Source organism: Schistocerca americana, chromosome 3 (genome assembly GCF_021461395.2).
Source record: "Schistocerca americana isolate TAMUIC-IGC-003095 chromosome 3, iqSchAmer2.1, whole genome shotgun sequence".
Classification (NCBI taxonomy): Eukaryota; Metazoa; Arthropoda; class Insecta; order Orthoptera; family Acrididae; genus Schistocerca; species Schistocerca americana.
In genome coordinates this window covers 619,846,122-619,873,874 of record NC_060121.1, presented here as the reverse complement: position 1 = coordinate 619,873,874, position 27,753 = coordinate 619,846,122, and the positions used below count along the sequence as shown (strand labels likewise).

The window sequence follows — 27,753 nt, the reverse complement described above, 5'->3', positions numbered from 1 at the left end:
GAGAAACACCCAAGAGCGAAATTACTGACAGCTCTCGATGTACCTCAAGAAAGAGTACCAACGCTAGCTACCCTTACAAACAGATACAAGATAGTATGCATTAACAGGTGGAAATAACTCATTGTTTATATATTCAGATGCTCATCTGGACTGATACAAAATGGCGTACCGTATTTATCCCGCCAACATGTGATCTACCTGTTTTCAACAGGCTTCTTGAGAATCTTCATATTTATAACCCTGCTTAAAAATAATTACAAACAGTATTATTTCCACTAAATATATTAAGATTAGTCATTCTCATAAAACTGAACAACATACATGATAAACTTTTCCAACTATTGGCTCTCTAAATTAAGAAAGTAAAAGGATCAATAAAATAAAGAAAAACAATATGTGTATCGTCATTTTCACGACGTTTTATTTCTAACCTATCATGTAAGACAAAAGTTTGAGATACCTAATTCCCTATTATTTTTCTTCTCCTTCGTCGTCAGTTAATTTGAAAGTCTATTGTCGTTTCAGGTTACTATTTAAGGTCTTTAAGATTGGAAATACGGCATCAGTCGGAGAAAAGTTATCCACACACTCCCGGAGGTAACAGAACAAATCAGTGTGAGAAGTATGGCAAAATTAACTTAACAACTCAATCATCCATGTTGACAACAAGAACGGTATAACGAAGTTGGGTAAGAAAGTTGAGGGTCTGTTAGAAGAGCAGTCTCCCTTTCGGAAAGATAAGAGGACCGGAGAGGCAGTTATAACATTACGCTTGATAACGAAAGCAAGACTGAAACACGACAGAAATAGTTACGATCTCTGAAACAGGTAAGGTCTAATCATGATTATGGAATACCATACTATGATGAGTTCTGAAATGTAAACAAACTCCCGCCAACACGCATCTATAAGATACAAGTGTTTCACTTGGGTTTCAGTTTTCACCAATGAAAATCCACCTTCTCTTTCCTGACCGGTCGTAGGCTACTGGCTGAACGGTGGACGCTAAACGACGGCCACTTTTTACTAGCAAAGTGCACAAAACCACATAATTCTACATGCAAATTGATTAAATGTACAAAAGATGGAATAACGCTCACAAATACTCAAAATTCACATTTATTTGTAATGAAAATGAACAAAATGAAAAATTTTATATCACTGCAGGTAAATGTATAGCACACACAAATGCTACAGGAATGAAAGAAATGCCAGTAGAGAAAGTGTTTGTTAATATATATTGTTTTGCCACGAAAAATTATTTAATAAAAGAAATTAGTTTTTGTTTAATTTTTTTAAATTACAGAAAGCATGATTTGAAGTGCCAGAGATTTGAGTTGCATAAATGAGGTAACAATTCGTAAAAGTAATTTCAGTAAAAATATGATACGTTTATTACATACGTCTTTTTGTTTTGATGGCGGCCCATAAACTAGAAGTGTAATCGTTATTCAGAATTGCTGTTGTTACTGATCTCTTGAAAATTACGATTTCTAATGCGAGTCAGTAATAAACGAGTTGTTTACAGCCTCCTCGTTAGTTGATATACCTTTAGTCGGTTATGTGTATTTATTGTTCAGGGCACTTACTAAATGTCGAAAACAGTCCACATTGTAAACATATAACTCGACTGTGCGAACATCGTAGTTTTTGGAGCACTTTCCGACATATTAGCCCATGACAAGGAACGTATTTGTATAATTGTGCAGGCTTCCGCGCCCAGAGTCAATTGACAAAAGTTTTCTGAGTATCGTACAGCGTTATAATGTAACATTGGTTTCTCCGGTAAAATTTGCACATTATCAAATGGTACGATGCTCATGAAACTTTTTTATCAAGCATACTTGTACTTTAACTTCACAGTCCGTCCTGTGTGTCAAAAGCAGTCAGTTTGGTTAACTTGTCTCTTTACAATTCCAATTTTGTAGGTTTCACGTTAATATAGCTTGTAACGGGAATCGCTTTGTTTATACCTCCAGCAGGTTCACAGTCCGCTCTATGCACCTAAAACACATTACTACACTGTCAAAACACTGAAATTTTCCAATTATTTTGTGAGATGGTAGCGCACAACATGAAACACTTCTATATACATTGATGGGAAAAATTCGCAACACGTGGAACACGTTATGCGACGTAAACGGAGACTGGTAGGCCTGTTTCTACATATATAAGATGATATCGAGTCAGAATTACCGCCAGTCACATAAGAGTGACGCTAGTAGTGCTATTGTGTTGATTAAAATCTGACTTGCCTTAAAATACACACAGTATCGGTCGTGAGCGATAGTTAGTTGGTGAGTCGATGTTAGTCAACAATACCCTTCAGACGACAAGGACGTCAACAACTCACTGAGTTTCAACGAGGTCGTGTAACAGGGCTACGAGAAACTGGATGTTCCTTCTGCGATATTGCAGAACGACTTGGCAGGAATATAGCCACAGTGATCAGAAGAATGTACGGTCGCAAGAAGACCTGGCTCCGGACAGTGACGTGGGACGACAGAGACGGAATACCATCATATTGGTTCAAATGGTTCAAATGGCTCTGAGCACTATGGGACTCAACTGCTGTGGTCATAAGTCCCCTAGAACTTAGAACTACTTAAACCTAACTAACCTAAGGACAGCACACAACACCCAGCCATCACGAGGCAGAGAAAATCCCTGACCCCGCCGGGAATCGAACCCGGGAACCCGGGCGTGGGAAGCGAGAACGCTACCGCACGACCACGAGATGCGGGCTATCATCATATTCATCGTATGGATCTGGTCTATAGTGCTGCACCTGCAGCAGCAATTTGAGCAGCAGTTGGCATACAGTGACAACGAACCATTACAAATCGGTTACTTCAAGCACAACTCCGAACCAGTTGCCCTGTAGCGTGCATTACATCAACTCCACCACCACCATTTACGATTTTAGTTGTGTCAATTGATAGTTCACTGGAAGGCAGGTCCGTTGAGTTGGTTCCGCCTCGGTGCCAGTAATGGCTTCGAGTTGATTGCAAGGAGGCCAGTTGAAGGCCTGCAGTGGACCTGTCTGCGTGCTGGACACACCGGACCTACGCCTGGAGCTATAGTCTGGGGTGCGATTTCGTTGGAGGAGCACTGTCGTGGTTATAACACGCATCACGGCAGCAACTTTCTACGTCAATCTCGAGATTGCACCTGTTGTGCTGCTATTCGTGAACAGCTCCTGCTTTGAAAGATTGGAAAGAAACCTGACAACAGCACTTAGAACACTGTCAAGCTACTACAATCGGAACCAACTCAGACCAAACCCTTCGAATGAGTGCCTTTCTACATCTACATCCACACTCCGCCAGCCACCTGACGGCGTGTGGCGAAGGGTACCTTGAGTACCTCTATCGGTTCTCCCTTCTATTCCAGTCTCGTATTGTTCGTGGAAAGAAGGTTGTCGGTATGCCTCTGTGTGGGCTCTAATCTCTCTGATTTTATCCTCATGGTCTCTTCGCGAGATGTACGTAGGAGGGAGCAATATACTGCTTGACTCCTCGGTGAAGCTATGTTCTCAAATCTTCAACAAAAGCCCGTACCGAGCTACTGAGCGTCTCTCCTGCAGAGTCTTCCACTGGAGTTTATCTATCATCTCCGTAACGCTTTCGCGATTACTAAATGATCCTGTAACGAAGTGCGCTGCTCTCCGTTAGATCTTCTCTATCTCTTCTGTCTACCCTATCCGCTGAGCAGTATTCAAGCAGTGGGCGAACAAGCGTACTGTAACCTACTTCCTTTGTTTTCGGATTGCATTTCCTTAGGATTCTTCCAATGAATCTCAGTCTGGCATCTGCTTTACCGACGATCAACTTTAAATGATCATTCCATTTTAAATCACTCCTAATGCGTACTCCCAGATAATTTATGGAATTAACTGCTTCCAGTTGCTGACCTGCTATATTGTAGCTAAATGATAAGGGATCTTTCTGTCTATGTATTCGCAGCACATTACACTTGTCTACATTGAGATTCAATTGCCATTCCCTGCACCATGCGTCAATTCGCTGCAGATACTCCTGCATTTCAGTAAATTTTCCATTGTTACAACCTCTCGATATACCACAGCATCATCCGCAAAAAGCCTCAGTGAACTTCCGATGTCATCCACAATGTCATTTATGTATATTGTGAATAGTAAAGGTCCTATTACACTTCCCTGCGGCACACCTGAAATCACTCTCACTTCGGAACACTTCTCTCCATTGAGAATGACATGCTGCGTTCTGTCATCTAGGAACTCTTCAATCGAATCACACAATGGGTCTGATAGTCCATATGCTCTTACTTTGTTCATTAAACGACTGTGGGAAATTGTATCGAACGCCTTGCGGAAGTCAAGAAACACGGCATCTACCTGTGAACCCGTGTCTGAGTCTCGTGGACGAATAGCGCGAGCTGGGTTTCACACGATCGTCTTTTTCGAAACCCATGCTGATTCCTACAGAGTGGATTTCTAGTCTCCTGAAAAGTCATTATACTCGAACATAATACGTGTTCCAAAATTCTACAACTGATAGAGATATAGGTCTATAGTTCTGCACATCTATTCGACGTTTCATTTAAGGAACAGGGAAGCTAATCGTGAGCTACATATTACATGGTCAGGCATCCAACTCCAGCATCATCACGCACCTAAATACTTGGGAATCACTCTCGATAGAGCTCTGACATTCAAAACTCACTGCAAGAACACCAAAATGAAAATTTCCTCTCGAAACAACCTAATTCGTAAACTAGTGGGGACACAGTGGGGATCACATCCACAAATTATTCGCTGTTCTGCAATGGCACTGTGCTTTTCTACTGCTGAATATGCTTCTCCAGTCTGGTAAGGGTCATCTCATGCCAGACAAGTAGACATTGCTCCCAACGAAACCTGCAGGTTGACCACAGGTTGTTTAAGACCTACCCCAACTAATAAGCTACACTGCCTGGGTGCAATAGCGCCACCATGGGTACGCAGAACAGTGGCTGCCAACAAGGAGAGACTGAAAGTGGAACAGGACAGTGCGCACCCACTACACGGACATAATCCACCACAGCAACGGCTGAGATCGCGAAAGAGCTTCCTGAGAACATCCGAGAAGCTCACCATTTCACCAGAGGAGGCAAGGCTGGAGTTATGGAAGACGTCGACGCCTCACCTTCAGACGCCAGAAGCTGAAGAACTACCACCTGGACACAACGAGAGCTGGCTGGTGTGGAAATCTTTAAACAGATTACGATCAGGAGTTGGACGATCCAGAGACAACCTGAAGAGATGGGGCTTCATAACAGAAGATACGTCCTGTGATTGTGGACAAGAACAAACCACAAGCCACATGCTCCAGTGCCTTTTTTGCCCTACATCCTGCACGAAGATTGATCTCTTGCAAGCCACTCCAAGCGCCTTGGTGTTGCAAAGTACTTGGCATATGTAATATCAATACAATATATATATATATATATATATATATATATATATATATATATATATATATACTGATGTGTATGGCTGCTGTAAATTTGTATGTTTCTGACTCGAGAATAAAGTAAATAGGATAACGCTAGCCGACACACCGGTGTTGTAACAACGTTCTCTACAGAGTGTCCATAATTTGTCTTCGCCTACTAGACCACCAAACATATATACAATCGAGCACGTATGGGATATCGTCAGACGACAACTCCAGCGTCATCCACAAACGGCATTAACTGTCCCTGTATTGACAGACCAAGTTCAACAGGCATGGAATTCCTCACGCAAAATGACATCCGGCAACTGTGGAACTCAATCCATGCACGTTTACACGCTTGCACTCAAGATTCTGTCGGTTACACCATTATTAATGCACCACTATTGCGCATTTGCAATGGATTATCTCGCGCTTAAATTAACTTATGATGTTGCAATGTTAATAACTTAAATGTGTCACTTGGACAAATGTATGCCCGAAACTTCTTTATTGTACATCAGTCATTTCCGGAAGTGTACCTACGAGGGTAGCCCCAAAAGTACGGTCTTCTATTTTTTTATAAGTACATAGACCTGTTTATTTCTACAATGGTTTACGTCTTGAACATTTAGCTATTTTTCGACATAATCACCATTTCTGTTGATGCATTTTTGTAGACTCTGTGGCAGTTTTTGTATGCCCATGTCATACCAGCTTGCCGCCAGGTCCGCGGCTTTGGCGAAGAAGGATGCCCCAACTGGCGTGATTGTTGCTTTGTCTCAAGTGTAAAGTGATATGCCCATGTTTCGTCACCCGTGACACTGGAGACTAGAAAGTTGTGCTGTTCGGCTGCAAGGCGGTGAAGAACTGCGCGGGAAGCATCAACTCGTGGCCGCATATGGTCCTCAGTCAGCAGGCGTGGGACCCACTTGCGCACACCTTCCGTTAGTTCAATGTTTCCGTTAAAATTCTGTGAGCGGTGCTTCCAGAAACCTCAGGAACCAACATGCAGAGATCATCCAGGGTGATCCACCTATCTTCACAGATGCTTTGCTCCACCTTCAACACTGTCTCCTCAGAAATTGATGGTCTCCCGCTCCTTTGTTCGTCGTGAATTTCGGTCCGACCAGCTGCAAACTCTCTACACCACTTACTAACATTTTTGACATCCATGCACGACTCCCCATACAGTTCCATCAATTGCCGATGGATTCCAACTGGCGCAGTGTCCTTTGCGTTCACGAACCGAACAACTGCGCTCAATTCGCACTTGGCAGTTACATCCAACGGGACCTCCATTCTCTATGGCTGCCAAGCCAAGACTGAGAGCCTCAGCGCGGCGTGCGCATGTTTACACACATCGCGTGAAGCACTCTTCCCAACAGTGTGACCAACTGCCACACAAACAGTGTTCTGTACTTATAAAAAAATATAAGACCTTTCTTTTGGGATTACTGTCGTGTATTTCATCTCCACAGTCCGCGATATACATAGAAAATATTTTGCGTTGTATACCGAATACACAGGCTAAAGTTGTTGGTATAAACGCGCCATTTCCTTAGTCAAGCGCAACAGTAATCAGTCTCGCCACTTCCCTCCACATCCTTGTTACTACTACACAGGGCATGTTTCAGGCGAAAGCGACGCAAGCCGTCGTTCGCCGCTTGGGTTGCCAGAGGGTGCCACAGCCGTATGATTTCTACACAGGACGTATCGCAATTAACAGCGGCCGCTTCGGGCACCAAGAGGCGGTGGCCGCGAGGGTCGCTTAGGTGCAAAATTTGTATATGCGCGTATAGAAAACAGTAGCGAAAACTGACAGGGGTGGAAGTCAACGAGGGGAGAGGGAGGAGGTCTGGCAACAAATGATACGCCCTTGTGAAGAAAAAAGGTCAGTAACTGTTCCCGTCACTGCGCGTAGAGGCCTATCGCCTACATTTTGAAGCTCGTCTCTCTCGTAGCGTGTTACATTAATTAGAATTTTACATTAATGTACTATTTAATGCACATAGAAATACGAAGGGTCGTCAATAAGTAATGCAACACTTGCTTTTCTGAAAACAGGGTACTTCTGTTCAGAATTGCAATACTCTGTATTATTCGCCACTCTTTTGGCTACAAAACCATACTTTTCGACGTAATCACCTTACGGCACCTTAATGAGAAGGCCTGTATGCTCGCGTTGTACCTCTCTACTAGTCAACGTCGGAGACTCTGTTTTTTTTTTTTTTCCTGTCTGCATCAATAACCTCCTCATCATCCACGTACCCACGTACAGCTTGCAGTAGTGGGCGCTAATGACCATAGAAGTTTTGCGCCCTAAAACCACAAAAAAAAAAAAAAAAAAAAAAAGCTTGCAGTGGAGTGCATCTTTTATTTGGCCGAACAGATGGGAAGTAGGAAGGTGAGAGATCCAAGCTGTAGGATGGATGAGGAAGAACAGTCCAATGAAGTTTTGTGAACTCTTGTATGAGGCCTTGCGTTGTCATGGAGAAGGAGAAGTTCGTTTGCATTTCTATGGTGACGAATCGCTGAAGTCGTTTATTCAGTTTCCCGATGGTAGCACAATACACTTCAGAGGTGATCCTTGCACAATGATGGAGGGTTGCAAACACAGTAACCACTTCGGAGTCCAAGAAGACCGTCCCCATGCCTTCACCGGCTGAAGGAGGGACTTTGAACTTTTTCTTCGGACGAGAGGCGATGTGACGCAATCCATGAATTACTGTTTTGTTTCCGGTTCGAAGTGATGAACTCATGTTTAACAGCCTTTGACGATGTTCGACAAAAAACTGTCACGGTGAGCCTCAAGAAAAAGATGGTCCTTCGTTGTTTTCTCTGTGTTCTGATGGATGAGTATGTCAGCGCTACCAACTGAGACGTCCCGTCCTGCAGAGAGGTGTTTGTTTGAGATCCGCCGATCACCTTCAATGAGTGTGTCCGCACGTTTCAATGTTGTAGGAATCACAGCTGCGTGCGGCCGGCCGGCGTGCGGAAGATCGGACAGGCTTGCGCGACCTTGTTGCGATGATGACAGATGCCTCTCCCAAGGACTCATGGTGCTTTTGTTCGCTGTCAGGTTTCTATAGACATCCTGGAAGCGCCTATGAATACCTATGATGCTCTGATTTTCTGCCAAAAGAAACTCAGTGACAGCTCTCTGCTTGGAACGCATCTCATTTCCTAACAGCCTTTCCAACGCTACATATACCGCCGCCATCTGTTGTAACTTCACGAAGCTATAAGGACTGAAGCGGGAATATTCCACAATGTCCCGTAGCAAATTCCACATTTTTTCAACCGAAACTGGCCGAGATAATAAATGTGTTGAATTACTCATTGAACGCCCTTCGTATTTTAGAAACATCTTAATAAATGTTTGACCAAATAACAACAGAAAATGAAAAATGCCATAGACGGAAGTCGCTGGACGTACAGAACAAGAAACAGAAAACCTGCACGATTGTGGTTGTCTTGTATGAGTAGCAGAGCGGTCTCAGGCGCTGCAGTCATGGACTGTGCGGCTGGTCTCGGCGGAGGTTCGAGTCCTCCTTCGGGCGTGTGTATGTGTGTTTGTCCTTAAGACAATTTGGGTTAAGTGGTGTGTAAGCTTAGGGACTGATGACCTTAGCAGTTAAGTCCCATAAGATTTAACACACATTTGAACATTTTTTGTATGAGAAACGAAAATAAAAAACAAATAAATGGGAAAAGAATTACATTGGACTTCAGTAGTAGCTTCACAAGAGGTCGGATTAAAAATGGCGTAAGGCAGGCATCCAGCCTTTCTCCCCGACTGTTCAACTTGCACATTACAAAAGCAATGACAGAAATTTTCAGGAGAGATATTAAATATCAATATGAAAGAATATCAGTGATGAGATCCAATGATGACATTCTATCCTCGATAAAAGTAAGAGTGAATGTAATGAACCGTCGAATGATCACGAAATATGGTCTGAGAGTAAACCAAAGAAATGCGAAGGTAATCAGAAGAACTCAGATAAATTAAGCATGAAAATCGTGGACAATAAAGCATATGAAGTGAAAGAATCCTGAAAAATAACCCTATCATGCGAAGCAATTAGGCTAAATGAAGCTATCTAGCACAGGTAAATAGAGCATTGATGACTGAAGAAAGTTCACTAGTACCAAAAGGTAGCCATAATTTGAGGAAGAAAATTCTAAATATGTACGTCTGGAGCACAGTTTTGTATGGAAGTGAATCACGGTCGGTGGGAAAACTGTAAAAGAAGATTCTAAGCGTTGGATATTTTGTGTTACAGAAATTTGATGAAATTTAAATGCGCCCGTATGAGAATAAATGAGGAGATTAATCGCAGACTTGTCAAGAAAAACACTTGCTGTAAGATGGGACAGGATAATAGGACATGAGCGTGCTCCTGGAAAGAGTCGCAGAGGATGAAAACTGTCGGGGAAGACTGGAATATCTCTAATTGATAACGATGCGCGAAAGTTCTTCTTTGATATGAAGAGGCTGGAAATAGAGAGGAAACCATGTAATATCGTATTAAACCAGTTAACACACTGACGCCACAATAAAAAATTCTTAATATTTTCCTTCCAGATAGTGTTCCCATTTCACGTCATCATCTGAGATATCCATGGCTTTCATATATACAGAAATCTTAAAATCCCTCGCGATTGATTCCATACAGATATTAATTTGAGCCTTAAGGCATTTTTTCCCAATAGAGGATAGAGAGACGTACTTGAAGATGTAGACTTACTAGTAAATCTACTCAAGAGATACGATTCGATTCTGATCGGCTTTCAATATGATGTAGTATAGGGCAAAATAAGAGAAAAGTACGCGCATCCATACGGCCGTTAAAGAGGTGACACACACCTCCAAAAAAATTAAGTTTAATATTTCTGAATGAATACCGTTGAAATGGTGACGGATGTAAAAAAAAAAAAAAAAAAAAAAAAAAAAACCTTCTAATGAAAGTTCAATGGTTTTTACTGTAAGAATGGTGCACCCAAATTTCTCCAAATAAACATTTTTTTTTCGAAGTCCAGTGTTGATACATAGTGGTCGTTCAGACAGGAATCGTTAAAATATATTTTTCTCTTGCCCGGTCCATGAACCTAAACATAAGACAGATTTTTCATTTGTATTACGTATATAAGCCTGATAAACATTTCCTTACACGCCCCAATCCCATTTTACCGGATGTAGAGGCGAACACGAGGATATTATCTGCTTTGTGCAAATAGTTTTCAACTTTTGGTCCAAAATTGCCATTTTTTTGTTCAAGTCTCTGAGAACGGGGACATAAACTCTCCGCTTGCAGATATAAGGGGTTGCACTGAATAATTGTATGTTAAAAGATTCAGAATTGCAACTTTTGCTGTTCCTCTGAATAATAACGTTCGTCGTCCATGTATTTCAAAATTAAAACCTGACTGGTCGGACTTGCACACTTTTAGATTTCACAGTCTCCACAAACCCTTAAGCTTTCCCCCTCGACTCTCTTTTATTTGCTATTCGCGCTTCCATTATGAGTATTGATTTTCCTTGAAACAATCCGGTGTCTTACTTTAAAATTATGAATCAATTATGAAGAAGACTTGAACAAAATACTTTGTCATAAAGTACCATCGTCCAATCCATGCAAATCCCACCTCTTTATATCCAGATCATGTACCGCTACTGACTTCTCCACGGAAATTTGAAATGTATCTAATATGTAAATGGAAATTCCTTTTCATTTCTCATCCCACTTGTAGCAGTTTGCGATTCCCATTTTTATCTTCTCTCTTTGTGACCTTTCTCTTTGTATGTTTTAAGTTTCAAATCTATAATGATTATCTGACATTGTCAGCAGTACTAGAGGAAATTTCAGCTTCTGATCACGGTTGTAACATAAGTTTATTTGATCGCACAAAAATACAGAATGATTACTAGTTTCAACGAAAGTAAATCACCGTTTTTAGATCATACACATTAATTGAACAAAACTTACAGAGACAACATTCCGTGGTACCGTCTCCGTAAAATTGTGTCCAGTTGGTGTGAACAATCGACGAAATGGACTAACTCAGTAAAATTTTTTTCGTTTAAAATGATGACACGATTTGGTTTTTTATCATTTTTTAACGTTTCTTCATAATACGTCTTATGATATTCTTCAATCAGAATAGGATTTGTAATTATCCTTTCGTCATCAAACCTTAGGGTGACTTCCCATAAATACGTTATTATTAGCAGCATCTTAAACAGAAGTAATTTCTTCACTAGTGATTGTAGTTTTCACATTGCATTGTGGCTGCTGAATCTTTTTACGTAGTAAATCCAAAATTTTTTTGGGTTCACCGACATTGTCTTTTCCTTTCCGTTCCTGTCATGAAATTGCGACTGTCCTATGGACTTGGTGCCCAAAATTGAAGAACATTCAGCATTTTTTGACCCAAACAATTCTGCACCTCCCCATCAATGTACAGATTTCCAATAATTATACAACAATAATGTAGAAACAAATTCAATTGTAACGTAATTAAATCTGGAAAGGCTACAGATTTAAAACAAAAGTTACACCAAATGTAAAAAGAAAACACAAACAAAACCAAAGCTCTTTTATATTCCATAGCATTAAAAGACTTATACAGAACGATATATGAAGAATAAGTATTTGGAATATTTTTACCTGGGCAACACCGAGCATGACAACTAGCATTGGAGTGGACACGTGTGAGACGCGTGTTCAGTGACATAGAGATACTTCTAGCTTATTTGTCTTTGGAATACCACTTCATCATATATGGGAGAATTTGGTATTAATGATGCTATACGTTTTGTTATTAGTGAAATGCCGAAATGAAAAACAAAATAGAGGGGGGAGGAGACTTTTTATACGTATCTGTGTGCACTGTTGTAACGTAGATTTAACACCCTAGAACTTTTATTTTAACCTTTTTTTATAATTGTTACCGTTTCAGTCATATTCACTCAGAAATATTAGACTCAGTTTCCTTCAAGGGCATGTTTCATCCCTTTAATGGCCGTTGCGCATGTATAACAAAAAGATGTCTCTTATTTTGCTCTGCACTACAACGTATTCAAAACCAGATCAAAATCTAAGAGTATTCCTTAGGTAGTTTTACTAGTCGGTATAACACAGACACGAGTCTGTTAAGTACCTGTCACTTTCGGCGATTTCTCTCCTTAAAAGACTACGCACTGCGTTCAGCCACTTGGAAAGACTGCACTGAATTTATCTGGGAGTACAGTGAGAAGATTAGGTTTCGGAGACGGTAAACTGGTCTTATATGTGAGTATCAATAAGTTCCGCTCAGACAGCCGCGAAGTACCGCTCCAAGTTTGATGTCACCTTACTGCATACAGCAATGTTTGTGTACAGTGGGTGTTTTAGAAGCAACAGTAAAAATTTTGGGAGGAAGTAGTACATATTAATTCTCAACGTTTCATATAATATGTGTCGAAATTTTTAGTAATAGTTATACAGCTGGTTATAAAGACAAGTTTTTTCCCATGTTGTTATTATAGTTATCGTTAATTTATTTATCGATTGTTATTTTTGTTTTCAAGATCGAGTAGTAAAGCAATGCTTGACTTTACTTAATAGAATTTTCAGCTGTGGCTATGTTTGAGGATTGTTGGCCAATTTTACTGTCTTGTTGAAGTACCGGTACACCAAATACATTTACTAACTTCGAGCACGACGATAAATCATTTCTGCATACGTTTTGTAATAGAAACGCTGTTGCTTATAGAGAATACGAGAGATGATTTTCATTAGCACATTCAAGAGTGTTAACTCGCTGAATCTGATTTTATCCGATAAAAATGGTTGGTGACAGCTTACAACGGAAGAAACAATGAGTATGTTTATAAATTTTCTTTGTCTGTTACCATTCACGATTTTCTATTTATTCATACTTCTCACTATACGTTGCGGCAAATGATTCCCATATTCAGCTGCATTTTCCGAGTGGTATGCCATTTATTCTTGATGTTTCCGATGTGTAAAACGCTGCATTGTTCTCTTGACTCTACTGTAATGTATAAATACACGTCCAATTGTTAACTATTTAATGATCTTTATATAGACTTAGTGGCGAATTCGGAAAAACTACTGCTTACAATTTCCTTGTGCTCAACTTGTGCAGAAATTCACACGTATAAACGTCGCACACAACTATCTGTGCACAGTACACAACGTGAATAGCAAACGTATGGAAATAAAACAGTGACGAAAGATATTTTTACATAGTGTTCGCAAGGCATGTTATAATATTCTTTCGTGTAGTGAATATTTATCTTAAACATTTGGATCATTATTTTCTTATACGTACAGTATTCACAAAGGCACTTCTTTCCTTGTACCACTGTTTTTATCTGAGCATACTATCAAAGTATTGGAAGAAATTCCCTGATTTCCCTGCCATTTTTTGCATTTAATACCTTGTCTTCATACTTTTGTGATGTGAAGATATCTCCCATTATTCCAACAAGTCCGTTTTATGACCTTTCTTTAGTCGGTAACATTTTTAAATTTTCATTTAGTGGTCTACCGTTAAGCGGTAGATATGAGAATGGACCGATCTTAAAACTTACAGTCAGTTCCACAGAGAAGTGTACGCCGTTATCTGTATGAATTAAAAGGCACTATTATAATTATATATTTACATTGAAATACATGTTATTACTAACTGCACTCTTACCTTATAGTTATCCAATCCCCACCGTTATCGATTATAGCCTGGACCTTAGCCCTCTCTCCGGTAAATCATCCAACATCTAAATATCGTTTGACCCACTTCGCAACGAATGTCTGTGACTTTCTCAGAATTTTAACAGCAGCCCCTTATGAAAGCTTTGGTCCCTTTGGATGGTTTGAAAGGGTACGCTGCGTCGTGACATTTCAGATATTTTGCACAACAGATTACAAATTGGAGACCACTATCAGAGATGTCGCTTCGGACGTTGCATTTAAAATTATGACGTAAACATTCTTGTGGATCTGACTATTTTGCATCGAAACAAAATATTTCCATGCATGGGTTGTTGTCAAATTTGTATCTAATAAATCCTCTCTACAGCATTAATGAGACTGTTGCAGGAATTGTGAAACACCTAGTATAATATAGCCTCATTATATCCTGTTAAACACAAGCCACTTTTATACATAATTCTCTGTTATGAATATCGCCGTTTCATTACCATGCATTCGAAAGTTAACAACGGATTTTAATCAGTTGTTTTCTTTCCAATCCCCCAGAAGCACACATACAATTTGGGTCGTTGGCAGTGGGTGGTAGTGAACATTGTATACACTCTGTACAACACACAAGTCTTTGCAAGAGAACGTTTTCTAGCGATTTTTTTAAAGCGATGATCGCAACAGTCTGAGAAAACGTATCTCAGAATTCCCAGAGCTTGTGGCCCCTTTCGTTGTTTTCTGAATGAGATAATTTTCCAATAACAGTGCTATGTTTTCCGCTCTGTTTTAGGGCTACTACCTTCCATGTGATTTTTCACCGTGTCTCGTTTATTTTATCTGTTCCTCAGTTTATCTATACGTTTATAAATTTTATCATGAGCTTGCAGTGTTTCCATCTAAGCGTTTAGAGTTGTGCCTGCCATTGTTTTCATTTCTGACCGCAGAAGAATAAATGCATCAGTATGTTAATCTGAGTAACTCACTCTTTTACCTACTTCCCTAGGGCAAAACCCAATCGAAAATTTACATCATACTGCCTGACCAAAAATATTTGACCTCTTACAAAAGTTTCACATCATTAATTCCTGCTCAACACAGTACAAGGATTTCTATCTTCAGACCTTTTAACATTTGAACTTATTTTTCTGATTTGTGTACTGTAATATTCTTTAACTTGTCGCAAATGACAATTTTATTTGTTAGAAATCTCGCGGTACCCGTCAAAAAAGCTTACTATTTCAAGAAAAGTAAATAAGCTAAGAGGGAAGTATACAAGGTAATCCCAAAACACCATTTGCTTGTTCGGAAAGCCAATCGATTTACCAAGTAGATCGGATTTGTGTGCATTATGTGGCCTGCCTAAAACTGATCACCCGATCCAGTTAACGACGCATCGAGTGTATAAACTCTGTTAACTTTTAATCAGAATAACAGTGGCAGAAAAAATTGGATTATATCAGCTGATTAGGTTCGAGTGACTTTCCAAATGAAGTTTCAGGGGTACCTTGTTCACTTTCAGTCAATAGAACAGGAACAGCAAATATTTTATTTCCTTCGTCGTAATTTCATACTACTTCAGTGTAATGAAGAAAAATGAAAATATTGGATTTGTACAACGTGTTAATCTTTAGAAAGTTGCAACGTTGCCTCCGTAATATTTTGGTATGAAGGACTATAAGAAATAAATTACCAAACGACTACGAAAATGATTGATTATAAAGACTGCTGAGCTGTATGTCGTGAAGGAATGAAGTGACCTGCTATATTCTCTAAGGAAATTTTTTTACTGTCAGATACGTCTTTGGGATTTGTCCATCATCGACACGTCTTTGGGTTTTGTTCATTTTTAACACGTCATCAACAGGTCGAGATCCTTTGCTGGAAAAGGCCTCTTCCGTGAATCTCGTCCACGTTCCTTTTGTTGTTTAATCTCGTCTGCTCGCCTTACATCACGTGAAAGCCTCGATCTCATCACGTGACTTGTAATATAACACTGAATTTTCTTCGACCATCTGTTATGCATGCATCTAGCTACATGTCCCTCCCATCTACATTTCACTATCATTACAACCGCAATTACATCTCTCACTTCAGTCTGTTTGCTGATCAGTCGGTTTATTTTCCAGGCTGTTCTACCAATTATCACAATGAATCGCTCCATTGCCCACTGGGAAACCCATAGTTGTTTTTTTCATGTCGAGTAAGGAACAAGGACTACCAAACGCCCTAAGCGAGTGAAACTGTGAATGAAACCGACGTTAATAATTTTTATGAATTAGAATACTCCATTTCATCGTTCTGTGCCAAAGCAGTAGGCTCACTCAGTAAGAATTTCCGAACTATTCATGATGTTAAACCTTCAGCCCTAAGACGAGGAAACAGTAATTAACCTGAGTTAGTGACGTCAGTTTGGTGTTAAATAATGGAACTCTTCCAAAGATCAGATCTGATGGCTGCCATTTAAAAGTGAAAAGTGCATTATGAACATCTGCATCGACTGTAAAACAAAATTCATGAGGAAGAACTCTTCTCAGTAAAAAGTTGTACATTATACACTAAACTGCGCAAAAACTAAAAGACACCGTGCTTCAAAACTTCATCTCTAATATCTAATGTACACCGTAGTCATTTCACATATGCGGCGATGTTAAAGATTTTTAAACAGGAAAACCTCGATAGGGTTTCTAAAACAGTGTGGAGATTATAATGGTGCTGGCGGAAGTTGGAAGTCCATCAATGTAGATGTTTTTACTCGCAGGTCCAGCTGTGGTATGACAGGAGCCCATGTCCCATCACGTACACAGTTGTAGAAGTGCAGCGTTGCCCCATGGCATCACCGACCCAGTGCTGTGGTAGACTTCTGCTTTGCAGAATGTCATACCTGCATTACTTTTGCTAGTCAGATGCAGGATTTCTTCAAAGAGATGCCTGGACACCCATTGCCTTGTTGCGAAGTCTTGCCTGCAGCTGATGCCACAACATAGAAATGGTTTTCACTTTAGAATACAGTTGAGGGTGTTCTAGTCTGTTGCTTAAAAAGACAGTGCGATTGTAAGTTAGAAGTCATTAGGACGCAGCTGCGGAATTCTCGTCTTATAATTACTGTAATTATTGCTCAAATCATAGAAGGTGTGGGTTTGATCAGAAACTGGTTGCAACAGCAGGGAAACTGTTAGACATGGAGTTGAGAAGAGTAGTGGGATTGGTGGAGTTTATGGTCCAGAAGACGTTGCCGTTTGTATACAGAACGAGGTAAATGGAGAGGAGTTAGGCATATTGGCCATGTTAAAGGATACACAAGAGTGGAGAAAGGGTTGAGACTTGAGGCACACCTGTACTGATTGTCATGCGGGAATCGGAGTTATTTATGGTTATAAATAATAGGCAGTTGGGTCGAAGGCATACAATAAGGCACATTTAATTTACTGATAGTCATTCGTCTCGATATGATTGCGTAGGCTTCCGCAGTCAAAGTCAATTGATATAAAAGTGTTATGAGTGTGGTACAGTGTCATAGTTAATGTTCCGTACCTCAATCGGTAGAAGTGGAAATCTTATAGGATCAGTTTGTTATCTGTCTGTCTGTCTGTCCGACTGTTAAGACCCCCTTTTCTCACGAATGGGTAGGTGTACCACGTTCAAATTTATGTCACATGCTAAGGTGTATGGTCCGTTGGCGACATTAAGCTTTTAAGCTTCTAAGACAATGAACGCGAAGGATGTGGTCATTTACGCCAAATATTCTGAATCAAGCATATTCACTCATCAACACCTGTAAGGTATTTCTCATTGGCCTAGAATCACGATATTTGAAAAGAAGCGAGGATTCACAGTAAAAAAAAAGAAAAAATCCGAATATTTCTAATTTATACTTATATTCCACGAAAAAGGATTTATTTACCATTTGTTATGCGACTGTCTGTCTGTCCGTCTCATAAGACCCCTTCTCGTCAGGAAGTTGAAAGATGAAATTTATGTCACATACCAAGGCTTATCTTCCTTTAAAGATGTAAAAAATTTAAGCTTCCAAGTCAATGCAGTCATATGATGTGGCCATTTATGTCATATTGTTTGAAACACGCGAACTTACTCATCAAAGCCAGTACGATAGTTCCTGTTGATCGGGATTCACAGAAGTTGGCAAGAAAGAAGATTTCACAATACCAGAAAAGGAAAAATCCGAAAATTGTTAATTTGTGATTACATTGCACAAAAAGTAACTGGTGTTGTTAATTAGCATAGCACTCCGGAATTAATAAAGTAAATGAAAAATAACAATAGCAAATACAAAATTACGCAAAAAACTTAAAATTAAAACATTCTCGGAAGTCTGGGAGTTCCCAGAACAAGTATCTTCCAAATGTTGACATCAGTAACAGAGAAAAATGGTCGATATTCTCTATTCCTGGGATGTATGAACTAACAATATACGTAATTAAGCTTTTACGGGACCCTCCGAGTGCGAGTCCTACTAGTGCTTGGCCAATTGTTTTTTTTTTTTTTTTTTTATTACATTATGTCATGGTACTGTACTCAGAAATCTTTGTCGTCAACTTTCGTCTGGGATTGAATGGAAGATCGGAATGCCTTCTGTGACCATATGCTTTCTCATGGTCAAGATTGCGTTGTCGGAAGAATTGGTATAGTCCTCTGTTTGATGAAAATTAACGTTATTACCCAAACTGCAGCTCTTAGTGAAGCTCATCCATTGCACGTGGCAGGTTAATAATGAAAACAAATTTCCCGCATGATTGTCATGAATATTTTATTAATAAAACCATCTACATCGCTAAATAAAATTTCTTTTTGTGTTACAAAGTTTCGGCATGTGCAGCTATCATCGCCGGCCGGGGTAGCAGCTCGGTCTCGGCCACCTTGTCACGGTTCGCGTGGCTCCCCCGTGGGAGGTTCGAGTCCTCCCTCGGGCATGGGTGTGCGTGTTATCCATAGCTTAAGTTAGTTTCAGTTAGAATAATTACTGTGTAAGCCTAGGGACCGATAAATCAGCAGTTTGGTCCAATAGGAACTTGCCACAAATTTCCAAAGAATCACGTATCCTCAGACATAAGAAAATTATTATTGATATTGTAACTAAAACTTGTTTTGAAAGTTCGAAGTTTTTTATGATTATCTTGTTAAGCAGCTGATCTGATAGAATTACTATTTCCTGCAGACATATGAGTGTCAACTTTATCTTTGACTAGGACGGAAGCTGAAGCAATGAATTAAAATTTTTGCCAGAGTTGGGACTTGAGCCCAGGTGTGCTGTTTACTGGGCAGACGTGTTAACCATCACACTACCGTAGCAGTGTCGCTAACAGACCTGCAAGGACTGCACAAGTCCAACGCCCTAACGGGAGTTGAAGGAGTTAATTGAAGTACTGGTAGGGAACGCATTGGCTTGGGGAGGTCCGTGCAGCTGTTTCTCCCAGAATATTACAGTGGTGTCGTGGTTAGCGTATCTGTCTATTAATCAGGACACCTGGCTACAAGTCTTACCTGTGGCAAAAAATTTAATTCATTTCTTCAGCTTATGTCCTTGCTAAACGATGTTCAGCATCATAATTAATACATTGAAATTAGTACTGGGGATGAATATTGTAGTATCATTGCCACAGATACTACAACAACGCCGCGCTAACACAAGGTTGGCACCTCGTCGTCTGCCGAGCACAGCGCACTCTAGCGGGCTGTGCAGCTCGACTGAACTGGTGTGTGCCTTGTGCACTTCTTAGCTAGATTTCAACCTAGGCAGACGCACTTTCATAATCGGCCCTCAGTCAGTTCTGTAATGCTTGCATTGATTCTCTGAGGAGGGCCCATCGGGCTTAGTCCCTGTGAATACGTTGTATTAGTTCATGGTATTTCATGTTACGAGTTCATAGCTGCAGTCCTACAAACTACTGAAGATAAGTAATATCATTGTACTATGTGTTTCTTGAATAATAATCCTTCTCTCTAACAGTGTGTCGCACCGCATATTTCATCTACATGATTACTCTGCAATTCACATTTAAGTGCTTGGCAGTGGGTTCATCGAACCACAATCATACTATCTCCCTACCATTCCACTCCCGCACAGCGCGCGGGAAAAACGAACACCTAAACCTTTCTGTTCGAGCTCTGATTTCTCTTATTTTATTTTGATGATCATTCCTACCTATGTAGGTTGGGCTCAACAAAATATTTTCGCATTCGGAAGAGAAAGTTGGTGACTGAAATTTCGTAAATAGATCTCGCCGCGACGAGAAACGTCTTTGCTTTAATGACTTCCATCCCAGCTCGTGTATCATATCTGCCACACTCTCTCCCCTATTACGTGATAATACAAAACGAGCTGCCCTTTTTTGCACCCTTTCGATGTCCTCCGTCAATCCCACCTGGTAAGGATCCCACACCGCGTAGCAATATTCTAACAGAGGACGAAGGAGTGTAGTGTAAGCTGTCTCTTTAGTGGACTTGTTGCATCTTCTCAGTGTCCTGCCAATGAAACGCAACCTTTGGCTCGCGTTCCCCACAATATTATCTATGTAGTCTTTCCAACTTAAGTTGTTCGTAATTTTCACACCCAGGTACTTAGTTGAATTGACAGCCTTGCAACCTGGATTCCTTCAACTCCTAGCAACTCGCCCTCTTACTTATTTGCATTTAGTAAGGTGCTGAAAACACCCACGCGTTTTGTGACTCTAAACAGTGAGACACAATAAATATTGTAACTCTTCCGGCTTTCCCGGCGAGATCTTGACATGTGGAATAATCGGGTCTACTGCCGGATGTTTGTGTCGCTCTGGCACAATATTTCGTCCACGTAACTCGTTGCCTTCTTCAGGTAGCACCTGAAGAAGGCAACGAGTTACGTGGCCGAAATATTGTGCCAGAGCGACACAAACATCCGGCAGTAGACCCGATTATTCCACATGACAATAAATATTGTTTCGCAAGCTCAAGGTTTTTTGACATCTGATGATGGCAGATGCTGAAACGTCGATATAAATAAGGACATATTATCTAGCGACGTCGACGGTTGTATTGTTAAAGTGTGGCAGGAGTCACCAGCGGGTACGTCGTTTGCAGGTGCTGGCGGCAGCGGCGCGTCTCCGCAGCGCGGCCTGGTGGTGCAGGGCGGCGTGACGCTGGAGCAAGGGGGCGGCGGGGGCGGCGGCGGCATCGCCACGATCGCGCAGCCCGCCTCGGCGCCCGTCGCCATCCCCATCGTGACGTGCGACCTCGCGTCCGACCTCAGCATCAGCGACAACGCGCCCGACAACGGAGACTCCGCGGCCGACGGCGGCCAGGCCTCTGCCACCTGCTACCTGCAGGCGCCCGCCAAGGACACCCTCAGGGTAAGCAGCGCAGCTCTGCACTTCTGCCGACTCGCTTTCGGTGTACGTAACTTAACTGGAAGGCTCAGCAGCAAAGGTCGACTACCGTAAATAATGAAATCCACCACGCTGCCAAGCCACCGTCCTTCATCTACATACACACACAGGGAGTGCCAGATGTGTTTGCCCCCAAATCTTGAAAAACGATAAATGAAACCAATAATTATTTACATAGGTAAACGTAACAAATATTACTCTCTCTTCGGAGTTGTGCAAATATTATTTTAGAGGTCTAACATTAACAACCAAAATTCAACATGGTGAATAAAATCGATCTGGAGTTTTCCCGGCATATTTCCAATTTGAACAGTTCTCGAGTATCTGACCGGATATCGTCGTAATTTCTCCACAGTATTTCGGCAGACGCACCCGCTCCCATCTTAAGGTGGTTCCTGACGAATGCTGTGCTGACTCACTTACTCACTCACTCACTATATTGACGGGCCTGCCTTAGCCCGAGGTATAGGAGTTTAAGCTTGGATAATCTGTTCCTCCTGAATCCTCTCTGTTGGGAATGTTTTTCTTCTCGGTTAGGATTGGCCTCTGGTTTCTGTAGATGAAGAATTATCTGCCGGCTCATTCCAGCGGCTTCTTATTCTTCTTTTTCTTTTTCTTGCTGCTTCCTGGCTGCCCGAATTCTATTTTCTTCGGGCGGGAGAAGTCCACTGGCGGCGTCTGTTGCCTGGATGTACATGACTGCTTGGTCAGTCATGTAGCGCCAGTCCTCATCGGTGAAGATCGGGTGCTTGTTTATCAGATCAATTAAACTAACATTTCCCCTCCCTTCCTCTAAGCCTATTGTTCTCCTAAGTGGTTTATGACCAACTGTCCTTCTGAGAACTCCTCCGTCTCTCCCCCTACCAACCCCTTTGGAAAAAGGGATGCCATCCCAGCGCACTTTTGATACCAAATCAACTGAATAATTAATTTACTTGATCAATTAATTACCCCCATTCCCTCTGGGAAATCCCCAGCCTATCAGAGGGCGCCTTCTATTCCCTCCCCACCTCACTACTGGCGGAACGTTCACAAATCGGCGGGAAACTATAAGTGATGAATTCAAATTTTGGTGTTAAATTCATATGCTAAATAAATGGTTTTGCGGAGTGCATATTCTTTACCATAGAAAATAAATTTGCACATCAATGGTTTGCAAGGATGTAAGGTACTTCCTTTATTTTACCATCTTCAGGATACTGACACAGTTCATTAAATCACATTCGAAGATATCCAACCCAGAATACTGGTGCAGTCTAGCTCCCCTGCTCCTCCTGTTGGTGGTAAATTCAAAATTTTGCGGGAAAATCCCTTTGGCTGTGAAACGTTATTATTGAGAACTAGACAGCAGTTCTATCCAGTTTAATCAACAACTGCTGGATGCTGAGAGGACGTTTTCTCTATTAGTCTAGTAGTAAAGAGTTGCTCCAACCAGTCTAGCCAGTAATTCTATGTGGGAAAGATAATAGGGCAGCAAGCCAACACTGGAGTGCAAGGGAGTAACCTCCTGTCGGCCTACAAGTGAATAGCTGCTGGGAAGGACATAAGGAAGGGTAACGTCAGAACAACGACCCACTGTCCCGGCGTGGCTATAAATCCCTGCCTCTTATATACAGGACTTCTGTAGCAACATCATTGGGGAATGAAACACACTTACACCTATTTACAAATTGCAAGTCTCATCCAAGCAAAAGGAAATATGGGAAACACGACGAATGGTATTTTTTACAGATGTACTCCTTACTATCTTACTTGAACACAGCATCTCAAGAAGAAAAATCTTTCCAGTCACCTTCAGTCTAGTCCATAGCCATCTACTAAGAGTATTGTGTACCTGAAGACTGGTCAGCAGAAATTTTCTTTGCAACCGCCATTCGCTACAGGCTTAAGCCGTGGCTTCCAGTTGCCAATCTCTTGTGACCATTCCTGCCAATAGCTGCGGCACAAAGTGAGACAAGCAGAAGCATCTTGGACATTTAATTCTAACTGCAGTTCCGCCCCGCTGTACCCAATCCAAATCAGGGATGCTGATTTGTCAATACACCTTAAATTTCTCACACAAAATTTAGATTACTCCCTTTTATACAAGTTATTTTCGAAATAGAAGGAATCTGACCATACACACATCTTCACATCTCTAATATATTGTTCCCTGGGGTGATAATTCTGTGCAATACTATGGCATAGGCTATATTTCATATCAGTATTCTCACATCAGGTAGAAAAATTTGTTCTTATCGGCTTAATATCTGCCACGTTCTGCATCACAGGACTAGAATATAAAACAAAACTTTGGCACATAACGGAGTGCTAAGAGAATGTTCTACCTCTATCACAGGATGCCTTCTCACCAATGGACTCCCTTAAAGTAATCAAATGCCTCATCATCTACGATGTCTCGAAAGTTAGCAGCACAGAGGAATTTTAATTATCAGTTTTATGCTAGATATCGCTTTATAAATTCGGTAAAATAATTAATTTCGTTACGATGGTCAACTCCCCCTGTGTAGTGGGGAGATTGAAGTTCCTTTAAAAGATCTTGGCACAATGAGTAAATGCCTTATCACCAGTCCAACTCACGAACCATATCTGTAGTATTCCCACCCTTGCTTCCATCCACCCAACGGCTCTTCATTGATATCAAATTGATTGATTAATTAATTAAATTGATTGTGAAAGTCCCTCTGCATTTTTCCATACAGTCAGACTACACTCACCAGGTAGTCATTACAGACATATCCTTGATGTCCATGGAGTCTGCCTGCAGGCTAGGTAGTCACTTCCTCTGATACAAAAATGGGTGGTAACCGTCATCAGTATCTGAAGATATGTAATGCTAATGATCATAGTATGAAGGCTTTCACGACCGGATGACATATCTTCTGGTAAACCTTGCGGGATGTAAGGTCGTGGTCCAGCGAAGCACTGGACGAAACGTTAGGAGCTGAAGAGTTTCATGGACCACGACCTTACATCCCGCAAGGTTTACCAGAAGAAATGCTAATGATGTTCTGACTCTCAGTTGCCTTGTCATGCTTGTAGAAGTAAGTCATTTAGATGGATCAGATGGCTCTGTGAACTATGGGACTTAGCATCTGAGGTCATCAGTCCCCTAGAGTTAGAACTACTTAAACCTAACTAACCTAAGGTCATCACAGACATCCATGCCCGAGGCAGGATTCGAACCTACGGCCTTAGCAGTAGTGCGGTTCCGGACTGAAGCGCCTAGAATCGCTCGTCCACAACGGCGGGCTAAATCATTTGGAATCCTGGTATACTGCTGAAAAATCGAATCCTGCTGAGACATGCCCGTCTATGGGGGCAGTAGGACGTTTCACTATATTCTCCACCATTGCGTCACCTCTGCCTCTATCTCCGCCGCCGCCGCCAAGTCGCGTGTGACCAGCTGCCACTTCTGCTACTACGTAGCGAACTTCTGCCGGAGCGTCAGGCCTGTAACATTCCCGACCGACAACATCTGTTCGCCATACGGCCAGCTGTTAATGATTCCACACTCTTAAACGTTATCCTACCAGTCTCAGAAGGACTGGACGCTTAGATGTCGTTGACATAAATACGAGGATGTTGAGCAATATGCTTTCCCTCATCCCTCCTACCACTGGAACGTTTAGAGATGTGATTTCGCAATATCCCAGAAAGGATGAAACAGTGAGCAATAGAAAAATACCTGCCTTCTGACCGCCTCATCACAAGCGTGTATGGGTCTGCAGACCTAAGTTTCTCTTAGAATGTAGCCCTGCAGAAGCGTTGCTACTGGTTCAGATGGTTCAAATGGCTCTGAGCACTATGCGACTTAACTTCTGAGGTCATCAGTCGCCTAGAACTTAGAACTAATTAAACCTAACGAACCTAAGGACATCACACACATCCATGCCCGAGGCAAGATTCGAACCTGCGACCGTAGCAGTCGCTCGGCTGCAGACTGTAGCGCCTAGAACCGCACGGCCACTTCGGCCGGCGTTGCTACTGGCTCTCCTCAAATAAGTCGACAGATATGTCGAGAACTCAAACTGGAATTCGTGGAGCTAATGCTAATGAGGAACAATATTAAGAACTGACATTTGAAGGTGACAGCACAAGGATTCTAATGCCACAAGATCCATTTTGTGTACGACCATGAAGATAGCATACGACAAATTTTCGTGCATACATAGGATTACAGACAGTATTTCTCTACCGCGACCTATTTGCGAGTGGAATAGGAAATGAAATGACTCACAGTGGTACAGGGAACACTCCTCCCTGCACCATACGATTCCTTGCGAGGTATACAAATATAAATAGAGGGCAAATATTGTCTACCTATTAATATGGCAGTTCATCCATTTATAGCCACAACTCATGGAAGAGTGTTTTCTCTTACTCGTATTAATCGAGAAAACAAACAGCCAACGGTCTCAATGGCGGAAGAGGAACAATTTCCCAACGGCAGAGAGAGCGGAAGAGCTAACTCCAGGGCTTACTACCTTGGTTTTAATTTCGGATTTGGGGCAACCCGATCCCCCAATTTATTATCCAACAATTACTGCAAAGCATGATGGGAACGTCGTCAAAGATAGACACTACTCCAAGAGGTAGACCGAATGGCAAATCCTCCGTTGTTCGTAGAAACAATGCAAAGGGGTCAAAGGATTTTGGAGGACCCCAACCAACATGTATGCAGCCCTCAACACTGAAATTTAAGAAAGCAACTATGTTTGCAACCCTAAATGTAAACTCTCTAATTAAAGTAGGAAAACTGAAATTATTGATTGAAAAGCTGAACCAGAAAGAAATTTTGATATGTGCATTACAAGAAACAAGGTTTTTAGATGAAACTGCTTTAGATTTTGAAAACTATCGTTTATTTAAAGGAAAACCAGTTAAAATCTTAATGAAACAAATGCCATACCTGGGAACAGCATTTCTGGTACATCACTCAATTTTAGATTCAGTTACTAACTTCTACTCGAGTTCTGAGAGACTATCCATTCTTGAGATTAAATGTAAAAACAAAGGATACTCTATAATCAACTGTCATGCACCCATAAACCAGGACAACAAAAATAACCCGGAGAAAGTTGAAGAATTTTGGGAGATACTTGAAATGGAACTGGATAGATGCTCAAAGAAGAACATAAAAATGTTAGTAGGCGATTTTAACGCACAAATAGGAAGGGAGAAAAAATACCATGGAACAGTAGGCCTCTTCCCAGGTCACAAAAGAACTTCAAAAAATGGAGAAAGGCTTATAGAGGTATGTAGGCATTTCAACTTGAAAATAATGACAACACATTTCAAAAAGCTGAGCCGAAAAACTAAAACATGGAGATCACCAAATCCACTTCTCGGAGAATTCCAAATTGACCATGTGGCTATCTCACTTCATTGTCAAGAAGAAATTCAAAACACTAAAGTGCTGAAAAGCCTTGATGTTGATTCAGACCACTATTTGACTACGATTAAATTCAGACCACTCCCATTTCGAAAAGAGAAAAAAACCTTTTACAAAATTCCAAAATATAACACAGAAACTTTAAAAAATGAAGAAATTAAACAACGGTTTCAAAGAGCATTGCACAAAGATAGCGATGGCATATCCACAATAAATAAGGAAGCGGGATGGGAGGAGATCAAAAACGAAATAGTTGAAATAGCAAAAGAAAATTGTCTCGTGAAAAGAGTAAGAAGACATCCATGGTGGGACAATGAATGTGATGAGAACCTGGAGAAGAGACAGAAATTGTGGCAGAAATGGAACTCCACAAAAGATCCTCAAGATCTTGACAATTTTAAAATCCAGAGAAGAGAAACAGCCAAGCTTTTCCGTAATAAAAAAAGAAGACAATTTCAGGATAACCTAGAACAGATTGAGGAAGACTTTAAAAGAAATAATTCTAGAGATTTCTACAAAACTTTTAGAAAACAGCTAACCAAATACCAATCCCCAAATTTATGTTTTAAAGATGAAGAGAACAAGCTAGGTTTGACAAACAAGACTAATTGTGAAATATTAGCAAAATATTTCGAGAATCTACTAAATTGTGAACCACCCAAAGATAAAATGAGTTTTGAAAACCACCGAAATACTAATACCGAGTCAAAACCTCCAGACGCTGAAGAAATAAAACACATAATACACAGTCTAAAAAACAATAAAGCCCCAGGTGAAGACTCCATAGTACCAGAAATCCTAAAAATAATGGATAC

General features: G+C 41.0%; 1 protein-coding gene across 1 annotated transcript in view; it reads left to right on the top strand.

Annotated features, from left to right (window-relative positions):
* The window catches only part of LOC124606259 (alpha-2B adrenergic receptor-like), a 101,102-nt gene that overhangs the window by 45,662 nt on the left and 27,687 nt on the right, over positions 1-27,753 (top strand). The window contains exon 3 of the mRNA XM_047138236.1: positions 21,252-21,507. Within this exon, the coding sequence (XP_046994192.1) occupies positions 21,252-21,507 (256 nt within the window). The remainder of the gene's footprint in view (positions 1-21,251; positions 21,508-27,753) is intronic.